This window comes from Arvicanthis niloticus, chromosome 15 (genome assembly GCF_011762505.2).
Source record: "Arvicanthis niloticus isolate mArvNil1 chromosome 15, mArvNil1.pat.X, whole genome shotgun sequence".
NCBI classification, from domain to species: domain Eukaryota; kingdom Metazoa; phylum Chordata; class Mammalia; order Rodentia; family Muridae; genus Arvicanthis; species Arvicanthis niloticus.
Genome location: NC_047672.1, coordinates 28008652 through 28031635, shown reverse-complemented (window position 1 = coordinate 28031635; position 22984 = coordinate 28008652). Strand labels below are relative to the sequence as shown.

Genomic DNA, 22984 nt, shown 5'->3' with positions numbered 1-22984 from the left:
TACCATAGTGTGTGTGTGGAGACCAGAGGGCCTCAGGTGGTCAGTTCTCTTCTTTTCATATTGTGAGATTCTGGGGATCCCACTCAGGGTTGTTAGGCTTAGAGGCAAGCATCTTTATCCACTCAGCCACATTGTTAATTTTGAGTGAAGCAGTCAATGAAAGAAACTAAAATGTTCACAGTTGAAAGAGGATGTCACATGACACTATCTGAATTGAAAGTCTTGATTGGAATTACTTTAATTAGTTTAGTTAAGTCAACTTGAGTAAGAATTTAATGTTTTGTTTTGTTAAGGTAATATCTTGCTTTGTAGCTCTGGCTGATCTTGAGCTTCTGATACTCCTGCCTCAGATTGCTATGTACTGGGATAACAGGAATAAGCCACCACCCCAGTGTGAAAAATTATTTCTGTTCTCCTTTTTATTTATTTGTTATGGTTATTTATTTATTTGCTTTGCAGGAGGGTGGCACATGCCGTACATGTCAGTGGAGGTCAGAGGAAAAGGTTTAGTTGTTTATTCACTCTTGAGATGTAGATTCTGGGTATCAAATTCACATCTTCAGACTTAGCAGCAAGCACCCTTACCCGTTGAGCCCTCTCACTGTCCCCTCTGTTTTTCTTTTACTTTTGAGTTTATAATTACATCATTTCTCTGTTTCCTTTCCTCCTTCCAAATTCTCCATGTATACCTCTTTGCTCTTTTGAAATTCATGGCCTCTTTTCATTAATTAATGTTATATGCATAAATATGTATATATATATATATATATATATATATATATATATGTGTGTGTGTGTGTGTGTGTGTGTGTACGTATACATACATATTCCCAAGTATAACCTGCTCAGTCTATGTAATGTCATTCATGTTTATAACCAGTTGGTGTACTATGCCCTTGTTAAAAGAAGCATGTAAAAAATTTTTTTTATTTCAAGTTTGAGATAATATGTGAAAATTTAAAATTCTTCTCACTCATTTAGATTGATATACTTAGGTGTCTTTTCTGTTAAGTAGGAAATGGTACTATTTCTTACTTTTTTTAAGTGGTGGTAGCTCATTGTTAATGAGTTAGTATTGGCAAAATGCTTTACATCTCATAGTTAGTAGTTTTATATTGTTAATTTTCTTTATTCTTTTGTTTGAAGGTTGAACTCAATGAAATAGAGTCCCGGTGTGAAGAGTACCCCCTGACTAGGGCCTTTTGCCAGTTGATCAGTACCCTGGTGGAGAGCTCATTCCCTTCCAATCTGGGCGCTGGCCTGCGGCCCCCTGGCTTTGACCCCTATTTGCAGTTCCTGAGAGATTCTGTGTTTCTCCGATTCCGTACAAGAGCTTACCGGAGAGCTGCTGAAAAGGTTATGTTCAGAGCAAACCATTTTCCTCTTATGAATTTACTGTTGCTTCTTTCATCCAAGGAGTAAGGGGCTATAAGTTCACTTTGACTTTTGGAAACTAATCAGATTCATAGTCTTAATTCTTTTATTCCTTGTTGGATTATTTTATGTGTCTTATAGATAAATTTGGACATTAAAATCAAGACACATATCAATGATCTCTGACAGGGATTTTCTGACGGGAGCTCACAGTCCTTAACTGAGCACTTTCTGGAGACAAGATCTCACCATGTCTAACTGAGCAGTTTTAGTAAAATTGAACAAAAACCTTTCTGCCTTTGTTGGGAACACATGGGAAAATGCTTTGGACTAGGAATTGCATCAATTGAAGCTAACTTGCTACTTCTGTTAGCAGTTCTAGGTGGTGGGTTATTCACCCAAAGGGAAGCTATGTTAAAAGCTGGCGGACTTAGCTGCCGTTGGTGAATGCTGATGGCAATTCTTGGCACATTCTATGTACATCTTGGCTCTGCTCCTAGATACCATGGAGCTCATTGTATATATCATTTTATGTATTACCTTGAGGCAGGTACTATTAATGTTCCAATTTTACAGATGGAGTCTTAGCAAAGTTAAGGAACTTGCCTAAGTTCCAGGACCAGGATTTGAACATAGGACTCTGTCTTCAGATCCAAGCTCATAACCACTAAGCTATGTAAGAGACCCTTCCAGGTTCTTATGTAGTTCACCTTTAGTTTATAGTACTGTTTATTATCTCACAGAATGTCCTTGGATATATTTTATAGGAACATTTCTGCTTTATTAGTTTGCTGGGTTTTTTTTTTTTTTAGCCTGTTGGATAATTTGTTATATTAATGATTATAGAAAGAATTTGGTTCATGCTAATATTAGACAGTTTAGAGCAGAAGAAATTATAACTCCCCTTAACTCTGTTACCAAAAGAAAAATAATAATTTCTAGTCTTCTTTTTTCTTGTTTAACATTTAAAGAACATTAGAAAGACTACCTTATAGGTATGATGATGCACACCTTTAATCCCAGCACTCAGGAGGCAGAGGAAGATATGTTTTTGTGAGTTAGAGGCCAGGGCTTCACAGAGAAGTCCTGTCTTGAAAGACTAAAAAATAAAATAAATAAATACCCCCCCCCCCCAAAAAAAAAAAACCAAAAACAAAGCCAAAAAAGCCCCTTACATTACTTTATATTTTTTGTCATATAGTATCATGGAGATTTCAAGTAATTATGAAGTTTCACTTTAAAAAAATTGTCTTTTAGATCGCTGTATAGACTCCATTCCTTGTATCTGTACCTGGCATAGTCTGATTCATTGTATTTTCACAAGTTGCAACCATGCTTCATTAAATGTCGTTTCAGACGAGCCGTGCACACTTGATCATTACAGTCTTTTCAACAACATGTTCTGACACATATTATGTACTGTTTTAAATGTCCTATTTGCCTTCCTTTACCAAGGTCATTGTGACCAAAGTGTTTGGAGTACTGGTCAGCCATGTGCTTTCCAGATAATTTCTGCTCATATGAATCTGCCCCTCAAACGTTGCTGCTTTCTCTGCTGCCACCTATATTGTCCCTGGAAAGTTTTTGTCAGGTTTTGGAATGTTTTTTATTTTTAATTGAAGCTTTCTTTAGCCTAACTTAGCTAACTATATCTTAAAGCAATGGATTCTCATGAAAACATTTGCTTTGTGTTGAAATAAGTGCTAGAGTGTTAGAGGTAGTAGATTTAACAGTATTTAAGTCTATTATCTGATAATGCCTTTTTAAAAACAATCCAAAAAGGCCACCGTCCTTTTATAAATAACCCAAATATATAAATATATAATCCACATATATAAAAATCCAAATGGTCCCATTCCAAAACTCAGACTTGACCTGATAAAATTGTACAGTTTAATGATCATTACAAAAGAGTTGCTTACAGTGTAAAAACCCAGTATTGGAGACCTCCAAAGTGGCACTGCAACTGTGTTATGATAGAGCAGTGGCCATGCATGTACAGCCCAGGCTCAGACTCCAGTACCACAAAAGTGAGTAAACTATGTAATAAAATACCCTGTGCAATGGATTTTGAAGCAAAGTTTAAACTCTGCTGTATGTATAGCAGGACATAGGTGTCCTTCCATATAAAGTATTTTAAATCCATCTTTAACAATGAAATGGTCATGGGGTCAGTTGGGCATTTGAATGGTTGTTGGACAGAAAGCCCTGTTTGGAGCATGTTTGCTGCTGAGCTATGTGAGCTGAGGGTTTGTTCACTGTGTTGAGCATAGCATGAGTTTCTTAGAGGAAATATGAAATATTTGACCTTTAGAGAACTCTGGTATTCTGGTATAAAGTGAACATGTAGGTGCTAAATACCTAAACCTTGTAAGTGAGCTCAAACTTTGGCTGTAGAGATACTCTTAGGTGTATTTAAAACATGTTTTTCTGGGAAAAAAAAAACTTACCTTTGACAAAATGAAACAAGGTGAATTAAGATTGTGTTGCATAAATTAATAAAGTAGACAAGGGACTTGATTTGTTTTCTGGAGAACAAAGTGAAAGGAATGAAAAACTTGACAAGTTCCCACCTTGGACTGTTCATTATTACTGAAATATATGTTTTTTCTCTAGTGGGAAGTAGCTGAGGTTGTCTTGGAAGTGTTTTATAAGCTGTTGAGAGATTATGAGCCTCAGCTTGAAGACTTTGTAGATCAGTTTGTGGAGCTACAAGGTAATTTAATTCTATCACTTTTCAAAGTATTCATGATTTAGTGATTATATATATGTGTAAGTTAAGATATAATTTATGAGTTAAATTAGAATCTAATCTTTGCCTTATTGTTTTAATCATGTTCTGTTCAAGAGAGAAAATAGAATTTTAGGGTACTGGTTCTCATGTGCACACCAGTCTTTCCTGTGTGGAATTGCTACTCTTAATAGTTTGTGTCTCTGTCTGACTTGAAGCTTGCCTTTACCTGTGTTAATCCTATTTAAGTTACAGTGTCATACATTTCACAAAAACAAAGGCTGTAACAAACATTCTAATTGAGAGGCCAGTAAGATGGCTGAAAATTGAGTCCTTACAGGCAATGACATCTGCACTAAGCCTGACATCTTTTTTAGTCCCTAGGATCTACCATGGAAGAGAACTAACTCCTCAAGTTGTCCTCTGAACACATACACACTCTAAATACATAAGCAAATAGTTTTAAGCCAATACTGATTCACTGTCTTTTGGATTGTGTACTATTTAGGAGAAGAAATCATAGCCTATAAGCCACCTGGCTTTAGTCTGATGTATCATCTTCTGAATGAGTCACCGATGTTGGAACTTGCCCTCAGTTTACTGGAAGAAGGAGTCAAGCAGCTTGATACCTATGCTCCTTTCCCTGGTATGTGCCTGAAAATCTCTCTGCCTTCACAGCTGTTGACACCTTCATCTTTTGTTAATTGTGAATTTATTGGAGAGGATCTTTGATGTTTTTTGTAAGAGTCTCTTATCTAACAGTGGTATTTTCAGTGAGTCAGTATGAGTACACGTAGACTGAATTCAGTACAGAGATTTGTTGGCTCTGACTGTCTCATTGCAAGGTCTTCTCTAGATAATTAAAGAGATCTTTATTGCTTTCCCTTCTTTAACATGCTTAACTCTGAATCTGAAGTCTCACGACACTTACAAAAACATGTATTATAGAATCTGGCTCACAGTGGTCAGTAACTGTTGCTTACTACCATCGCTGTTACTGTATTATAGAATCTGGCTCACAGTGGTCAGTAACTGTTGCTTATTACCATCGCTGTTACTGTATTATAGAATCTGGCTCACAGTGGTCAGTAACTGTTGCTTACTACCATCGCTGTTACTGTATTATAGAATCTGGCTCACAGTGGTCAGTAACTGTTGCTTATTACCATTGCTGTTACTATTTGTTCTGTGCTTTCTGTGCATCTGGCTTTAAAAGCATAGCGTGTTTTTTACTCTATTTAATTTGCACAGAAACCTTCAGTGGCAGATCTTATTTCTTCCATTTACCAAAAAGATGTACAGACAGGTTACCCTGAGAGCTGGGACTTGGTCCTAGGCAGTTAGGCTCATGCTCCATACTGCTGGGCTGTATTTCTCTAATGTGGCAGTGATCTGAAATGGAGGAGTCAGATTCTAAACATAGGATTGAGACTATATAATTCACAGATAGGAACTGGTAGAAAGAGTTAGGCCACCATCTTCAATTTGAAAGGTTGAGATTACAGGTGATTTTTATTATATATTTTTGCTTCTTTATTTTCTTAAAAAACAAAAAACAACCCAACCCTTTTTAAAGGATTATTTTTATGTGTGTGAATGTTTTGCCTGCATGTATGTATATGTACCATGCACATGTTGGTGCCTGTGTATACCGGAAAAAGGTATCAGATTCCCTGTAATTGGAGTTACAGTTGGTTGTGAGTTGCCATTTGGGTGCTGAGAACAGAACCCATGTTCTTTTCAAGAGCTCTGAGTGCACTTAACCACTGAGCCATCTCTTTAGCTTTCAAGTGCCTTTATTTTCACAATGCTTATATCTTATTTGGAGTTGGTTTTTCAGTCTTGGCACTGTTGACAGTTTAGCTGGTAGATCTTTGTTGAGGGTGCTGTACTGTATGCTGCAGGCTTCTGTCTCCTGAATGGCATTTGCACCTTCCTATAGGACAAATAAGAGTGCTGTAGGTGCAGATGTTCACTGGGAACAAGTCCTCCCACTCTGAGAGCAATTGCATCTCATATCAGATGTCCTGCATATCAGATATTTACATTATGATTCATAACAGCAGCAAAACTACAGTTAGGAAGTAGCAATGAAAATATATTGATGGTTGGGGTTTATCACAACATGAGGAACTGTGTTAACAGGTCACAGCAGCAGGAAGGTTGAGAACCACTGCCCTAAAGGATTATGGAAAAGATAAGAAGAGAAGTTAATACCTGAATAGCCTGGACCATGGATATAATAGCTGGTTTTATATGGGTGGAAACTGTTTGAAGGTGTTGTTGAAAGTTTGTGAAAACAAAGACTTTTTGAGACTAAGGCTTGCCTATTAGTTTTTTTTCTCTTAAGTACATTTAGATTTAATTTCATTGGGGGTTACAGGAAAGAAACACCTGGAAAAAGCAGTTCAGCATTGCCTCGCACTCCTCAACCTCACTTTGCAAAAGGAGAACCTTTTCATGGACCTTCTGAGAGAGAGTCAGCTGGCTCTCATCGTCTCGCCTTTGGAACAGCTCTTGCAGGGAATTAATCCTAGGACTAAGAAGGCAGACAATGTGGTTAACATTGCCAGGTAAGTGACATGAGGCACAGAAGAAGGGAGACGGGGGCCACTGTAGCTTTTATTTTTCTCTCTTTTGGTTACATATTTAGTACATCACAGATTATTGGTTTTGGCCTACTTTGTTTTGGTTTTTTGAGACAGGGTTGCTTTGTGTTAGCCCTGGCCATCCTGGGACTTGCTCTGTACACCAGGCTGCTTTTGAACTCAGATTTGTCTGGCTCTGCCTCCTGAGTGCTGGGAGTCAAGATGTACACCAACATATCCTGGCTGGTTTTGGCCTACTTTAATATTACCTAATTCTACTTCTTTGATTGTAATTACTCTGAGTCATACTGTGTCTTTTCTTTCTTCTCTTGCTAGCTCATTCTATGTCCTAAAAGTTTCTAGGTCTGAAATGAATAGTGTTTGTCTTTCCGTAGGGAAACTTGAGTGTTTGGACAGTGGGGATACAGAGCCCACTCCAATCCTGTACGTATGTATGTGTATGTGCATGTTCATGTATATACATATGTATGTACGGATGTGTGTGTGTGTACACATATACATACACATACATGTATATGTGTATACACATGCACATTTGCCAACATTCTGGTGGTATGGTGTTTCATAGCTTGTAGAAACCTTGGCTGATCACTCACCTCAGCTTCATATGGTAGTCTGTGGAGGGGCTTCTGCCCACATATCCTTTTGTGAGGACACAATCTTGTACCCTTGTCTCAGTTATTGTTTAAGTTGCTATGATAAAACAATGTGACCAAAAGCAAAACTTAAGGGGAAACATATTCATCTTACAGCTCTTAGATCACACTCTGTCACTGGTGGAGGTCAGGGAGGAACTGGAGGCAGGAACTGAATCTGAGGCCATGGAAGGTGTTATTGGCCTGCTCCTCATGACTTGCTCAGCTTTTTACAGCACCCAGGACCACCAGCCTGGAGGTGGCATTGCCCATAGAGAGCTGAGCCCTCCCACACGAACCATTAATCAAGAAAACACACCACTGTCTTGCTCATGGGCCAGTCTGGTGAGGACATCTTCTCAATTGAGGTTTCCTCTTCCAAAATGACTCTAGTTTGTATCTGGTTGATATGAAATTAGCCGACCCAGTCCTCCTTAATCACCCTGTCAGTACTTGGTTTGCTACGTATGCAAAGACCTTTTTCTAAATAGTCCTTGTGGATTAAGACTTCAGATATCTGGAAGGACATGATTCCGCCTGTGACAAGTTCTTTGTAGCTAGAAAGAGGACACCTTTCTCTCATTTGTCCAAAGTGTTATATGGGTAGATTAACCTTTGGCTTGGACTTTGCTTTTTTTCTTTTAAAAATTATTTATTTTTAATTTTTATATGTATTTTCCTGTGCCTGCTTGTCTCTATGTGCATCACATGCATACATGAGCCTGCAGGTCAGAGGTGAGGTTGGATCCTTCAGAGCTGGAGTTGGATGGAGTTGTAGATAGGTGTAGGTGCTGAGAGCCAAACCCAAGGTCCTCTGCTAGAATAGCAAATGTACTTAAACACCGGCTATCTCTTAAGCCCCTAAATATTCTTTATTGATAACAGTGAGAAGCCAGATTTGATTACATTGTTCTTCATTGTTTTCTGAAGGTATCTGTATCATGGGAACAATAATCCTGAATTGGCGTTTGAAAGTGCGAAGATCCTCTGCTGTATTTCTTATAATTCCAACATTCAGATCAAAATGGTTGGCGATTTCACACATGACCAGGTAACTGATTCTGTTGACAGTGTTCTCTGTCAATCATAGTGTCTGGATGAATTGTGCTTTTGTTTGTGGAACGATTCTCTTAAGAGTAAGTATACTTAAAAGGGATAAGTGAGAAACCAGCCATACACTTGACTGTGAATTGTCTTTGAAGTCAATACTTTTCACAGTGTAGTATCCTCCATAGTGTGCACTGTGTAATGTTTACACTCCAGTATGTGACTGTAAAGTCTGCAAAATGGCTGTTACTCTTAAGCACTTGAAGCAATTGGGTTTGTAGCCTCAATACCTGTTTGCTGAGCTGATTACCTTTGTAGTTTTCTGGTGATCCTTAGGTGTGTTATGTTGGGTATTATAGAATGTATTTATGGGACTTTTTTTCTTTTTCTTGAGACCACGATGCTCCACTCCTGTCTCCACTTCTGGAGTAGTTGACACTCCTTTTTCTTTTGTTCCTAATAGTTTTGTTTCTCTTTTTCTCATTTGAAATGGTGTTGTGTTGGCTCGGCTGGTTCAATCAATGCTTAAGAGGTCTCCTATCTGATGCCAAGGGTGGATTCTGCTCTGTAGCTGCTGTGCTCTCCTCAGTGGATAGCACAGTTGCGTAACTGGCTTTGTAGTTCTTCTGTAAACATCTAGTGTCTATAAGAAGTGTCTAAACTTTACCTTTACTGGATCCTAATCAGCAGTGTTTAAAACAGGAGCCATTCTGTCACTTTGGCTGGGGTTTTGTTGGTCAGAGGACAACCTGTAGGAGTCAGTTTGATCCTCACTCATGTAGCTATCTCCCTGGCCCCCATATCTTCATTTGGCTGCAGTTTTTGTATTATAAGACCTTTCATATGGCTTTTCTCTGCCACTGTGTCAATAGTAAGCTCTAGTAACAAATCAAGGTGACCTCTCATCTTATAAATGCCCTTGGAATGAAGGCACCATCAAGACTGAGAGCCATTGTAAGATACAGACGTGGCTTCTGCATTCTGGCTTTTCTTTTTGAGAATGGGTCTGGCTATGAGATCTAGAGTGGTTTAGAACCTATGATTCTTCTATATCCTCTCCCTCTTAAGTGCTGGGTTACAGGTATGAGCCACAATGCTGAGCTTTAAATTAAGTACAAATTATCATCACTGCTTGGCGCATATAACTTCTTGCCAGATTTTTTTTTTTTTTTTTTTTTTTTTAAAAGACAGGGTTTCTCTGTGTAGCCCTGGCTGTCCTGGAACTCACTCTGTAGACCAGGCTGACTTGAAACTCAGAAATCCGCCTGCCTCTGCCTTCCAAGTACTGGGATTAAAGGCATGCACCACCACTGCCCAGCAGATTTTTTTGTTTTTTGTTTTCTATTTCCCTCCTTCCCTTTTCCTTTTATTTTTTGAGGTAGAGTCTCATGTAATCTTGGTTTGGCCTGAAACAAAGACTGGCTAGGCAAGTCTTAGATCTACCTGTCTCTGCTTCCCAAGGGCTGGGATTGATGGTGTGTTCATCACACTTGGTCCACTGTCTTTCTTCAGAGGAGGCTGACTTCAAACTTAGGGTTATCCTACCTCAGCCTCCTAAGTGCACTATGTTTCTCATGGGGTCTCTGGTATGTAGAAAGACGTCGTTAATTTGTCATTTTTCTGTCTTTTATGATTTCAGAGTGTGAGCCAGAAGTTGATGGCTGGATTTGTAGAGTGCTTGGATAGTGAAGACACAGAAGAATTTGTACGTGTAGAAGAGGGTATGGCTCTGATTAATGTGTGTGCTTTTACTTATATATGTACGTGGCATAATAAGAAAAACTTTGAAACTCTTAATTTTCTAGTGCTGATGTAAGAATTTGTAAGAGATTGAGAATTTGCTAGAATAAAAAGGTTTTAAGATTGTTTAAATCAAAGCAATATAAAGGTCAATCAAAAATTAAGTAAATGTGGGGCTTCAAACACATGCTACCTTACATTAATTTGTGATTTTGTTTGGTGGATTCTGTATTTAGGCTCGGAATTAGAAAAGAAGTTAGCTGCGATCCGTCATGAAACGAGAATCCATATCTTGAATCTTCTCATCACTTCTCTAGAACGCAATCCACCCAATCTTGCTCTCTACCTGTTGGGCTTTGAATTAAAGAAACCCATCAGTACCACGAATTTACAAGACCCAGGTATAGCTGTACCACACGTGGGCATCTATTTCTTAAATGTTTGTTGGTGTAAGTGGTCATTTATTGAAACTGGCTTCACAGGGTAATTTACTTAGAAAATCAATGAGATATGAAAGATATTGTGGGTTAGACTTGAGGATCAGAGGTATCTAAACAGACTTAGAAGGTTGAGGTTTGTCAGTGTCCTGTATCATTTTTTGAAAGCATGTTCACAGTTGAGCACATGTTTCTGAAATTAGACTTTGGTAAAGAAAGTCTTGGGTTTGTGATGTAGAAACCCTGAGTAAGTTGAATCTCCTTTTGGTTCCATGTAGGAGTGTTAGGCTGCCCTCGGACATGCCTGCATGCCATCCTCAATATTCTGGAGAAAGGCACAGACGGGAGAACTGGCCCTGTGGCTGTGCAGGAGCATCCTCAGCTGGCTGAGCTGTGCTATCAGGTATGTGGTAGTCAGCACCTGGAGGGACTGGGCAGAAACCTGAGCAGCTCAGTTCATAGATGGGAGAATGGCAGCGAGGCAGGATAGAAATGCATTCATTTCGTAGTTCTTCCAGACTTTCATTTGTGGATGACTTCCATGAGGCATAAATCCCAACATCCTGGACCTGAAGATCTTAGCAGTGTGAAGGATGAGCACTACTAGGGGTTCTGGTGGATTTCACCAGTGGTACTCTATTTAAAGTAGCTCTTTGGGGGCGGAGAACAGGCTCGGGTCAAAAGATCCCTGTCACCATCTGTGCCCTCAGCAGGCTGAGCTAGCTTGGGCTTGCTGTGTGGCTTCTCTTGTGTGGCACTTTCCATCTGTGGAATGGATTGTTGCGGCACAGAGTGGCTGTGCAAGCAACACCTTTGAAGAAGCATGGAAAGAAAGAAGTCCTGCGGCCATGGAGATGGCAGGCGTCTGATGAGAGTTTCAATTTGCTTGTACATGTGTTCTAAGCGCTGTGATTCCATTTCATGATGAAAAGGTAGATTATTCTTTTGGTGTAATGGAGACATCTGTTATTCTCATGTTTGTGATTTTTCAGTCTTCACTTTTGTCCTCTGGTGTCTCAGACAGTTACACTTCTTTGAATCTGAATTCTTTCTTAGAGAGTGATCTGAGGTCCACTGATGCTCAGTGTTACAGAATCTGACGTGTGCAGAAGCAGTTGAGCAGCTGTATCATCTAGGCCAGGGAGTTGAGGTGAATAAAGCCAGGTTTAAGACAGACAAGAAGGTGAAGGTGCTCTCTAGTTACTTAACTGATTTGTGTTTTGTTTAAGGACTTTAGCTTATTGAATCATAAACTAGTACCAAAGCTGTCTGGAGATAAGCATCAGCGTGGAGCAGAAATGTTTGCTTTTTATTTTGTGTTTTCTCTTTATGTGTGCTAATGTAGTTGCATTCAGTAACCAATGTTTTTCGTGTTCCTTTTAACCCTTTTATACAAATTTCTGTAGTCCCTTTTCTTCTCCTTTAGATACATTTTCTGTGCTGTCAAAGTGTCTATCTTGTTTGATATTTTTCTAGGAATATATTTCTAGGGCCAGCAAGAGCGCTCAGCTGGTAAAAGCACTTGCCAGCAAACCTGACATTGAGTTCAATCTCTAACCTGTGGTGGAAGGAGGGAACCAATTGCACAGAGTTGTCCTCTCACCTCCTTTTGGCACACATGCTCACACATATTGTGCATATACAATACACACTGTGCACATGTGCATATGCACACACACAGAATTAACAAGTGAACAACAAAAAATAAGTACAGATTTATATTTCTAGGCAAGGGTTTGCAGTTATTTCTGACTCACTGGCCTGCTTTATAAGGTCACTGGATACTGTACTAACAAGACCTGGACTGTTGCTGCTAATGACAATTGGCGGTTAGATTCCTTCAGTTCCCCCATCCCAACATTCTTATTAACTGGTAAACCCATGACCTTATTTTATGTGCATTCCTGTTAAAAGAATCGTATACAATATGTATTGATGCTCCGTTAGGGTTCAACTTGGTGGCAGTAGCACTGTAATCAGGTTACATGTAGTTGACAGAGTAGTTTCTCTGGAAGGCTTCACAGCTTTCTTGGGCTTTAGAACTAAATATACTTCAGAACTATGTTTGGTTCTGTTTTGTTTTTTTTAGAATTCTATATTTTCTATTACATTTTATTTGTGTGCATGTGTATGTAGCTGTAAATTACTAAAACTGCACTGAGTTCCTGCGGGATGATTGTGCTTTTCATCACCTGCCAGGGTTCTCTGGATTGCGACTGAAAAGACACACACGTGCAGTGGTATCTTTAATATGCCTTACTAGCTCAATGACTGGGTCATTCCTGAACCTCCACTTGGCTGACATGCTCCCTTCCTATATTCCTGAGTTGATACTTGCTAAATCTGTATTTCACGTCTGCTACCCCAGACCCAATTGAAGGAGTGGCCTCTTGGCCACTTTCCTGGATTCTTACATGGCTCGTGCTCTTAAGTCTGCACTCTCTGCCTCCCTGTCATGGTGAAGCTGCTCCTTCTCTCTGTGTTTCTTGCCCTGGAGTCCTAAAAGTCCTGCCTCTGTCCCCTTGCCCAGCCATTTGTCGCTGGCTCTTTATTGATCTGTCAAAAAGTGAATTCCCGTGTAAGCACAAATCAAATCCCCAACACGTGTGCATATCACCATGCTAGGGTGGAGGTCAGAGGACATTTGGGAGTCAGTTCTTCCTTTCACCATGTTGAGTCCTGGTGATTAAACTCAGGCTATCAGGCTTGGCAATAGATGCCTTAATTCAGATCTACTCAGTTTTTCTTGGATTGATATAAATGTCCCCCTCCCCCTTTACCCTAAAGTTGTATTTAGCACTTGCATTTGTAACATAATGAAGCGTGGACATCTTTATAGCTTTTTACTAGTGATTATTATAGTTCTACTAAGTTTTACTATTTTTTTTTTTTGAAGTTGAGATAAAAAAAATTGCAATTTTCAAAAGTGACTACCAGGTAATACTACTACTAATTAAAATATTAAAGCTTAATTAACTTTGTGTATTATTAATAAATATGTTTAGGGAAAGTTCAAGATTTAGTCCTGTCATGTGCAACTCTTTTTTTTTTTGAATGCAGAGTCCTGCTGTGTAACCTAGGCTGGCCTTGAATTCATTATTATCCTGCTTCAGCCTCCTTAGTTCTGGGATTATAGGCCATGTCTGGCAATGTTAGTACTCTGAGTTGTGTTTCAGTGTGTTTTCTTGAGCTGGTCCACAAAGGACCTGGATTTAGAAATTTAAGTTTGTGGGGCTGGAGAGATGGCTCAGCTGTTAAGAACACTGGCTGTTTCTCCAGAGGTCCTGAGTTCAATTCCCAGCCCAGATGATAGCTTACAACCATCTATAATAGGATCTGATGCTCTCATCTGACATGCAGGTGTACACAATACAATAGAGCACTCCTATGCATAAATAAATAAGTCTTTAAAAATTCTAAGCTTATGCTTATTTTTTATATATGTGATTCATGTGTGCTTAGATTGTTGATGCATCTTAATTTTTTACACTTATATTTTGTTATCTTAATCAGTACAGAAATAACTGAGTTTCTTTTATTTCATTAGGTGATATATCAGTTGTGTGCATGCTCAGATACATCTGGTCCTACTATGAGGTACTTGAGAACCAGCCAGGATTTCTTATTTTCTCAGTTGCAACATCTACCTTTCTCGAACAAAGGTAGGACATTGTATTGCTTTATCACTACAGGTTGAGAACTCTTTGTTTCAGTATTTGATTATTTGATTGATTGGTTGGTTGATAGAGTTTTCTCTAATCTGGTCTTGGAATTTGAGGTACTCTGCATTGGCTGGGATTACAGACATATACCACTATGCCCCCTTCAATCCTTTTTGATTTGGGAGTATTTCTTACTTATGAGGTATCTTGAGGACTGCACCCATTTCTAAACATGAAGTTCATTTGTATATGTAAACCTTATAGGAATAGCTTGAAGTTAATTTTATCTCGTATTTTTAGTGTGCCTTCATTTTATCTATAACCTGTCTTGTGACATGCCACACTAGTAGTATTATGTGGGCACTTTATCTTTGGGTCTGGAACATGTTGGGTTTTGTGTTTGTGAATTAGAATTGGTCAAATTGTGTAACCAGTGTATACGCTGGAGTTACTTGGCTAGGTACTGTAGACTTCCCATGGCATTTGGTACTTTGGTGCTGTTACTTTGGATGCTTTTGTAATTTCTGCTTGACGCTTCCTGTTTTCACTTTGTAGTATAAAATTATATGACTATAGTCTGATTGAGGGAGTTGGTTCTTTTCTAACAAAACTTAAAGTTTGTGTTAAAGGGATAAGAAAACCACTGAAATTCGATCTTTTCTGTGTGAGTGTGCGTGCGTACGTGCGTGCGTGCGTGCGTGCGTGTGTGCGTGTGTTTGTGTGTGATATTGAGGGTGTTCACATGCTACATTGCATATGTGGTGGTCAGAACAGCTTTGTGGAGTCTGTTCGCTCTCTCCTGCATGAGTTCTAAGGATTGAACTTGGCCCATCAGGCTTGTGCTGCAAGTGCTTTTATCTGCTGAGACATCTTACTTGCTTATGAATGAAAATTACTTAGAGAAATTTCTCATTTACATTTATATCTTACATATGTTTGAAATTAAACTGCCTTGAAATAAAACTTTGAAAAGTAATTTTAGAGGAAATTATAAATCTAGTTTATTGACATGATTAAGAACTGTTCTAGCCTAATTTAAATTTTATCAAGGTTGTGGTTTTTTTTTTTTCCTTTAAATGCTAAAGCCAGAAGAGTTATGTTTGTTTGTTTGTTTTGTTTCCTTTTTGTTGTTGTTGTTGCTGTTGTTGTTGAGACATAGTGTCTTTTTGCAGCCCTGGCTGTCCTGGTACTCATTCAGGCTTGCTTCAGACTCAGAGAGATCTACTTGCCTCATGAGTGTTAGAATTAAAGGCACACGCTATATCTGGCTCTTCACTCTTTTTCTCTGTCTTTCTCTCTCTTTTTTTGATAAATACTTACAAACCTTTTTCTACACTTGTTTGTGTTAATTTCTTACATAAATAGTAGAACTTTTTACTTTTTTCTTACATTTTGTACAACAGCATTCTTGTAGAGGTTGAAAGACAACTTCCAGGAGCGTTTGTTCTTTTACTGTGGGTCTCAGGGATCAGTCTTAGCTAGTCAGGCTCACTGCACATACCATATCTGCTGAACCATTTCAAAGTCTTAGCTTAACTTTTGACAGCTTTTGTGGTTTATGTTATAGCCAAACTGAGAGTGTCTTGAATTTGTGAACTCAGACTGTTCCCCACCACCTTAACCTCCTGAGTGGCTGGACCTACAGTGTAGGTACTGCAGTGCAGTTCTGAAAATTGCCTTATGGCATCATATTTTGAGATCAAGGTACATACAAACTGTTAATACATTTCTGTCACTAGTAATTGTCAGCTTTCTAACTAGGTTTTTGTTTGTTTGTTTGGTTGGTTGGTTGGTTTTTGGTTTTTTAGAGACAGGGTTTCTCTGTGTAGCCCTGGCTGTCCTGGAACTCACTCTGTAGACCAGGCTGGCCTCGAACTCAGAAATCCGCCTGCCTCTGCCTTCCAAGTGCTGGGATTAAAGGCGTGCGCCACCACTGCCCGGCCTCTAACTAGGTTTTAAAAAATTGTAATATCCTTGTGATTACCTGATTGATAAAACAGTTTTCTTTATTTTCATAATTTTGTCATTTTTAGCTGTGAGATTTTATTTAAGAACATTATAGAAACTTTACACTTTTATACATGGATAATCCAAAAGAATAGTCACAGTCTGACTTATATGTTATAAAAATCGACTTAGGTGTCTTAGAGCTTCTATTGCTGTGATAAATACCATTACTAAAATCATGTTAGGGAGGAAAGGGTTTATTTTATCTATTAGTCTCAGGTTATACTCCATTACTGAGAGAAGTCAGTACAGAAACTCAAGGTAGGTGTTTGGAAGCAGGAGCCAAAGCAGAAGCCTCAAGGAGTGCTGCTTAGTGGCTGGCTCTCCATGGCTGCTCAGCCTGCTTCCTTACACTGTCTGGGGATCAGATCACCCACCATAGGCTGGGCCCTCTCCCATCAGTTTCTGATGAAGACTATGCCTCATAGGCGTGCCCATAGCGGGACAGGCATTTTCTCATCTGAGAAGTAACTTTCTAGTAACTCTAGCCTGTGGCAAGTTGGCAGAAAGACCAACCAGTACAGAGATTGTTAGTATTATTAGTTAGTCAATTATGTTTATGATGTCATCATTTAAGACTTCAAAGCATAGGATCCACCAAACAAAAAAATAATAACTGAGCCAGGAATGGTCATGCATGACTATAATTCTGATCAGCACTTGGGAGCCTCAGGTAGGGGGCTATGTTTGAGACTTGCCTTGCTTATATTGCAAGACTAGCTTAAAATAATACTGAGTTTGAAAACCGTTTTTGAAAGATTTATTTTTAAGTTTTGTATATATGTGTATACCTGTGTTTACATGCACCACATGCTGCAGAAACCTGGGAAGGGAGAGCAGATGCCATGGAACATCACTGTAGGCAGTTGTGAGCTGCCAAAAGGTCCAGGGGACTAAACCAGGATCTACTGTAAGAGTGGGGCGTTCCCTTAACCATGGAGCCATCTCTCCAGCCCCCTTAAACTTGTTTTAAATATGTGATTTATAGCCCTAATTACATGTCAAGGCAAGAAGCTCTACCAGCTGTCTTAGCACATATCATGAAGTTATGTAATATGGGCTTAAGTATGTAGTTTTTGGAGTAAAAATATTTTTTTTTAAAAAGTGAATTGTTATATATTTGAATTACTTTTCAAAACAAAATGCAAAGTGACATTGATGTTAAATTGTGGCAGACTTGTAAAATCTTTGTAAAATTACTCTGGTAATAAACCTTTTTTTTTTTTTTTTTTTGAGACAATGTCTCACTATGTATTCCCAGCTGGACTGGAATTTCTTGTGTAGATCAGGCTTGCCTGGAAATCACAGAGATTCTCTGTATTCTCAGTGTTTGGGATTAAAGGCATGTACCAAATCTTGCACAAATAAAAATTTTATTGTTCTCTTAATTTTTCATAGACATAGACTAATTTCTTATTTCTTTATATTGCCTTTTTCTTTCATAATTTTATGTTCTGGTTATGATGTTACTAAGATTCAGAAATTACTGACTTTCATGAGGAAGTATCTGATGACTTCTGATTCGTGTTAGAACTATGGGAGATGAAATTTATTTGTTTACATTCTAGAATATGAAATCTCCATGCTGAATCAAATGTCATGGCTTATGAAGACTGCCTCAATAGAACTAAGAGTGACATCTCTGAATCGCCAGCGCTCACACACACAGAGGCTTCTACATCTCTTACTGGATGACATGCCTGTGAAGCCTTATTCAGGTGAACACTGATGAGGGTGCACATCTTATGCTTAGGGTGTGGCTTTAGACAAAACTGCTTCCCAGCTTAGTATATTTACCTTTAAAACAATTAAAATTTGTCCTTTGATGTAATTTTATTTTCCTTTTAATGAATTTGCAACACAAAATAGTGAAGCTTGTTATACTGAACCATCATGACTCAAGCTATTTCACTAGGTATTACACATGCAAATTAAACATAAGCTTCTTTTTAATCATCTCCTTAGTATGATGGGGTCTTGCTAATTGTGAAATTATCCTTTTCAGAGTTATGAGCAGGTCCAGTTGTGATGGAAAAAGGTAGATGAACATTGCAAAGTCCTCGTAATTTTGCATCTTTATCCATTTACAAAAGGCTCTTATGACCCAGAAATAAAATACTATGTTTGCCATCTCCAACTAAATGTAATTTTAAAGTGTACTTTTCTTTTTCTGATCTACTATTGGTACCCCAACAGATGGTGAAGGAGGAATGGAAGATGAAAATAGATCTGTCTCTGGGTTTCTTCATTTTGACACTGCCACAAAAGGTGAGGCCCTTGGAATTGTAGTACATTATAGACATACTACACTGCTTAAAATTGCAGCATAATTTACTGTTCTCTCTAGATTCTAGACCTATATAGAAAGGATATATAAAGGATTATTTGTTGTCAATAACTAAGGGTTTATAAAGCAGAAGAAAACTTATCTTAGTGAGTGGCCAAATCAGAAATAGTCATATTTCAACTGGGTTGTTGGTTCTTCTCTTCAGTACCTCAAGTACAGTTTGTTTACTTCTTGTTTCTAGTGCGTCGAAAAATTCTAAGTATTCTCGATTCAATTGACTTCAGTCAGGAGATTCCTGAGCCTTTGCAGCTGGATTTTTTTGACCGTGCTCAGATTGAGCAAGTCATTGCCAACTGTGAGCACAAGAATTTACAGGGGCAGACAGTCTGCAATGTCAAGGTGAGGGCTGCTCTCAAGAGCCTACAGTAAGTGGTTCAGACACGGGGCTGTCAGCAAATGTAACCATGCATGTGTGTGTATTAACATGTTGCTGATCTCTGTTACTAGTTTATTGGGCTGCTTTGTCTAAAAGTGAGGAAATAAAAGTCAGTGAATACCCTTCCTTTCTTGAAAAGCTTTCCCTCAATTTTCCTCTAGGACTTTCCCACCCAGCTAGGACTACAAAGTAGTTTTCACTGTTTAGTTCTCTACCAAGTGAATGATAACAGCCTCAGCAAAATGAGAAGGTATTGAGGCTCCCAGCATTAAATTACTGTCCCTCAGCCCTGAGGTACTACTTTCTGGAAGGAGCCAGATGGCTAATGTTTTTGTGTGCAAATTGGACTATGCCATTGGTGCATTGGATGCAGAGATACCTGGATCTTTTCCAGTTAGGGCGGGTTATGGTAATTGCTATGTATTATTCCACCAGCATCTGATGATACTGTTTTTCTTTTTTTCACTAATTATTTAGCTTCTTCATAGGGTTCTTGTAGCTGAAGTCAATGCTCTTCAGGGTATGGCAGCAATAGGACAGAGGCCTTTGCTGATGGAGGTAAGCTGTGTTACTTTGACACCTTCAGCTATTTGTTTGTACTACTTAGTTTGCTTCCTTAAAAAGCTGTAAATGCATATGTAATTAGTAAATGAATTAAACATTAACCTTCATAGAGGGCTGGTGAAATGACTCAGTAAGTAAATCACGGCACTTGCTGCCAAGCCTGACGACTTGAGTTTGATCTTCAATACTCACAGGATGGAAGAAAGAAATGACTCATGGAAGTTGTTTGTTGATTCCCTATACATTTTCTGTGGTATATATACATGTGAGGGCATACACACATGTGAGTGACAGGGCTGCGTGCATACACACACACACACACACACACACACACACACACTAAAAATTAAACTTTCATGGAATGTTTATGGTTTCATATTTTTAATATTTCAATTTTTTAAAGTTATATAACACAATTAATAAATGCAATTTGAGTGTTTTCTGGATAAGTAGACGTATTAAAAATAGGAAATTGTTTAAAACATGTACTATTTCTCTGAATGTTAACCTGTTTCAATATTTATGGCTTTAGGAAATCAGCACTATTCTTCAGTATGTTGTAGGAAGAAACAAGCTGCTGCAGTGTCTTCATGCAAAGCGGCATGCACTAGAATCCTGGAGGCAGCTGGTAGAAATTATACTGACAGCTTGTCCTCAGGAGCTCATCCAGGCAGAAGATCGACAGCTGATTATTCGTGACCTTTTACAAGATGTGCATGACAAGGTGATTTAGTTCTTAAGTTTCTTTATTGCTAGAGACTTTTATGTCTGAGTATATGGTAAAGGTATATACAATTGCCTTTAAGCAAATATGCTACTCTAATTGTTTTTTTTCCATTTTCCATTAGAAGGAAAATAGAGTTTATAATACTGATGAGAAAACTTTTCTTGAGAAAGATTTATTATGTACAGGAGGAGCTATGAGCTAGAATGTTTGAGAATTACCCAGGAAGCTTTGTAAAAATAGACTGTCTTAGTTAGGGTTTCCATTGCTGTGAAGAAATAACCATGACCTAGACAACTCTCATAAAGGACAACATTTAGTTGGGGCTGTCTTACGGGTTCTGAGGTTCAGTCCATTATCTTGGAGGGAAGCATGGCAGGCATGGTATTGGAGGAGCTGAGAGTTTTACATCTTCATTCAAGGGAATCCAGAAGGAGACTATCATGGGCAGCTAGGAGGAGGATCTCTTCCATACAGTGTGGAGGCTGAGCACAGGACCTCAAAGCCCACCTTTACAGTGACATACTTCCTCCAACAAGGCTACACCTCCTGATAGTGCTATTTCCCATGAACCAAGCTTATTCAAACCACCACATACATGTAGGCAGATCTTACTTAGAACTACTGAATATGATCCTAGTGGTACAAAAAATTAAGCTTTCATGGAATACCATGGATGTGTATTTCAAAGTAAAAACTGTCTACCTGGAACTTTGCTAAGAATTAATTAAGTAATGCTTGTTTATCATTTTCCCCTTTGAATAGTTTTTACATTTATTTGTTTTATTTTGTTTGTTTTTGAGACAGGGTTTCATGGTATAGCTTTGACTGTTCCAGAATTGAGTCTATAGACCAGATGTGTCTTAAGCTCACAGTGATCTGCCTTCCTGGGCCTCCCAAGTGCTTGATTACTTCTTAGATTTTTTTTGAGGGGGTGGGGTAGGATTTGACATAGAGTTTCTTTATGTGTATCCCTGGCTGTCCTGGAGCTCACTCTGTAGATCAGGCTGGCCTCTGTCTTGAAGACACCCTCCTGCCCCTGCCTCCCAGGTGATGGGATCAAAGACATGTGCCACCACCGCCCCCCAGTTCTTATATTCTTATATTCTTAAGGTAGTTGTAAAGCTTTATGTATGAGGCTTACTGAGTTCTGGTGGAAGCTGGTCTCACTGGTTCCCCTTTGTACTTTAAGGTGCTGGATGATGAAGCCGCACAGGAGCTAATGCCAGTGGTTGCCGGCGCTGTGTTCACCCTGACCGCTCACCTAAGCCAGGCTGTGCGTACGGAACAGAAGCAGCCATTGGTCTCAGGACCTGGAGAGACCCATTATGCATTCATGCTTGATAGTTCTTTTGCCTCACCTCCTGCACCAGACAGCCGGCCAGTGGGCTTTGCTTCTATTGGGGATTCTTCGCTTCACATCATTCTGAAGAAACTCTTAGACTTTATTTTGAAGACAGGTTTTTCCATCTACTTTTTCTAAGCATTACGACTTTGTTCTGACTTTGAATGAAAAGTTTTCACTTGACTGCATGCATGTCTTTGTCTCCTAGGTGGTGGCTTCCAGCGTGTAAGGACTCACCTGTATGGCTCTCTGCTTTATTACTTGCAGATTGCTCAGAGACCAGATGAGCCAGACACATTAGAAGCTGGTAAAGTTAAATTGATATTTACTGTTTTCTCTTTTTAAAGATGGTAACTTCAAAAATCTAAGTTACTTCTCCATCTTTTGACTCAGCACAACTGCAGTTAGTAAGTCTTGACATAACCATTAGATTGCTATAAAGTGGAGGACACATGTTTAATTTTTGAGAGTTTTGAGAATAGTACATAGACATTGTAAGCACATAACATTCAAGTGGTATTTTAGTTTTATAGACTTGAACTGCAGTGTACTGTTTGTAGGGTTGCACAATGTCTCTTTCCTCCTTGAACCACAGTGCATATCTACTGGGTCTTATAAAATGGCTATTATTCTATAGGCTATAACATTTAAACAATTTTTTTATTCATAGGCTTAAAAATTCTAATATTTTACTATCAACAAATATTGCTTCAAAATCCTCATATGTCTACTTTTCAAGAAGATTTGTGATAGAGTTCTCATGGGAAGCAGTATGCAGTTTTATTTTAACAGATTATTTTAGAATGGCCATCTAAAATTTTCTTACCAGTATAAATGCTCACCTGTCTCATTCACACACGCACGCGCACACACATTGTGTGAAGATTGTTTTGGATAAAGTCAAGGTAGAACTTTTTCATTTAAAGGAAGGCACAGCTAGAGACATGGCTCAGCAGTTAAGAGCACTTGCTGTTTTTACAGAGGATGGGAGTTCAGATTCCAGCACTCACATAGTGTCTCTAAGCCCATAACTTCCTCTGTGGGGATCCAAGTTTGTCATGGTCACCTACTCACATATGTACATAAACAAGTATGAATTGAAAAGGAAGATATTTAAAATACTGAGCTGAGTGACACATGTTTGAAATTCTACTCTGCAGGACTAAACATAAAATAGTTTCAAACAAAATTACTATAGCTTTATTGGGTGTATTTATGGAGAACTTAGAAAATTCACATGGAACTTGCTATTTTTTTTTTTTTTTGAGGAAGATTTTTGTCTATATTATATGTGATCCTTCTTAGCCAAACTATATGTTTAAGTTACCTTTATAATGAATATGGTTTTATTATTAATTTTAATCTTGTCTATATTGTATGTGCTTC

At 38.6% G+C, this 22984-nt stretch overlaps 1 protein-coding gene across 4 annotated transcripts in view; it reads left to right on the top strand.

The window, feature by feature from the left end:
* Nup205 (nucleoporin 205) overlaps nt 1–22984 on the top strand; it is a 68393-nt gene that overhangs the window by 24739 nt on the left and 20670 nt on the right. For all 4 annotated transcript variants that reach the window (XR_013104090.1, XR_013104089.1, XM_034519026.2 and 1 more), the window contains exons 15-30: nt 1147–1356; nt 3991–4090; nt 4614–4751; nt 6489–6678; nt 8280–8400; nt 10036–10117; nt 10373–10537; nt 10852–10976; nt 14121–14235; nt 17811–17960; nt 18439–18510; nt 18771–18928; nt 19443–19523; nt 20062–20253; nt 21446–21713; nt 21807–21905. Coding sequence is in view for 2 of the 4 variants with exons in the window: in XM_034519026.2 (XP_034374917.1) it covers nt 1147–1356; nt 3991–4090; nt 4614–4751; nt 6489–6678; nt 8280–8400; nt 10036–10117; nt 10373–10537; nt 10852–10976; nt 14121–14235; nt 17811–17960; nt 18439–18510; nt 18771–18928; nt 19443–19523; nt 20062–20253; nt 21446–21713; nt 21807–21905 (2266 nt within the window). In the remaining 2 variants the exon portion in view is untranslated. The remainder of the gene's footprint in view (nt 1–1146; nt 1357–3990; nt 4091–4613; nt 4752–6488; nt 6679–8279; nt 8401–10035; nt 10118–10372; nt 10538–10851; nt 10977–14120; nt 14236–17810; nt 17961–18438; nt 18511–18770; nt 18929–19442; nt 19524–20061; nt 20254–21445; nt 21714–21806; nt 21906–22984) is intronic.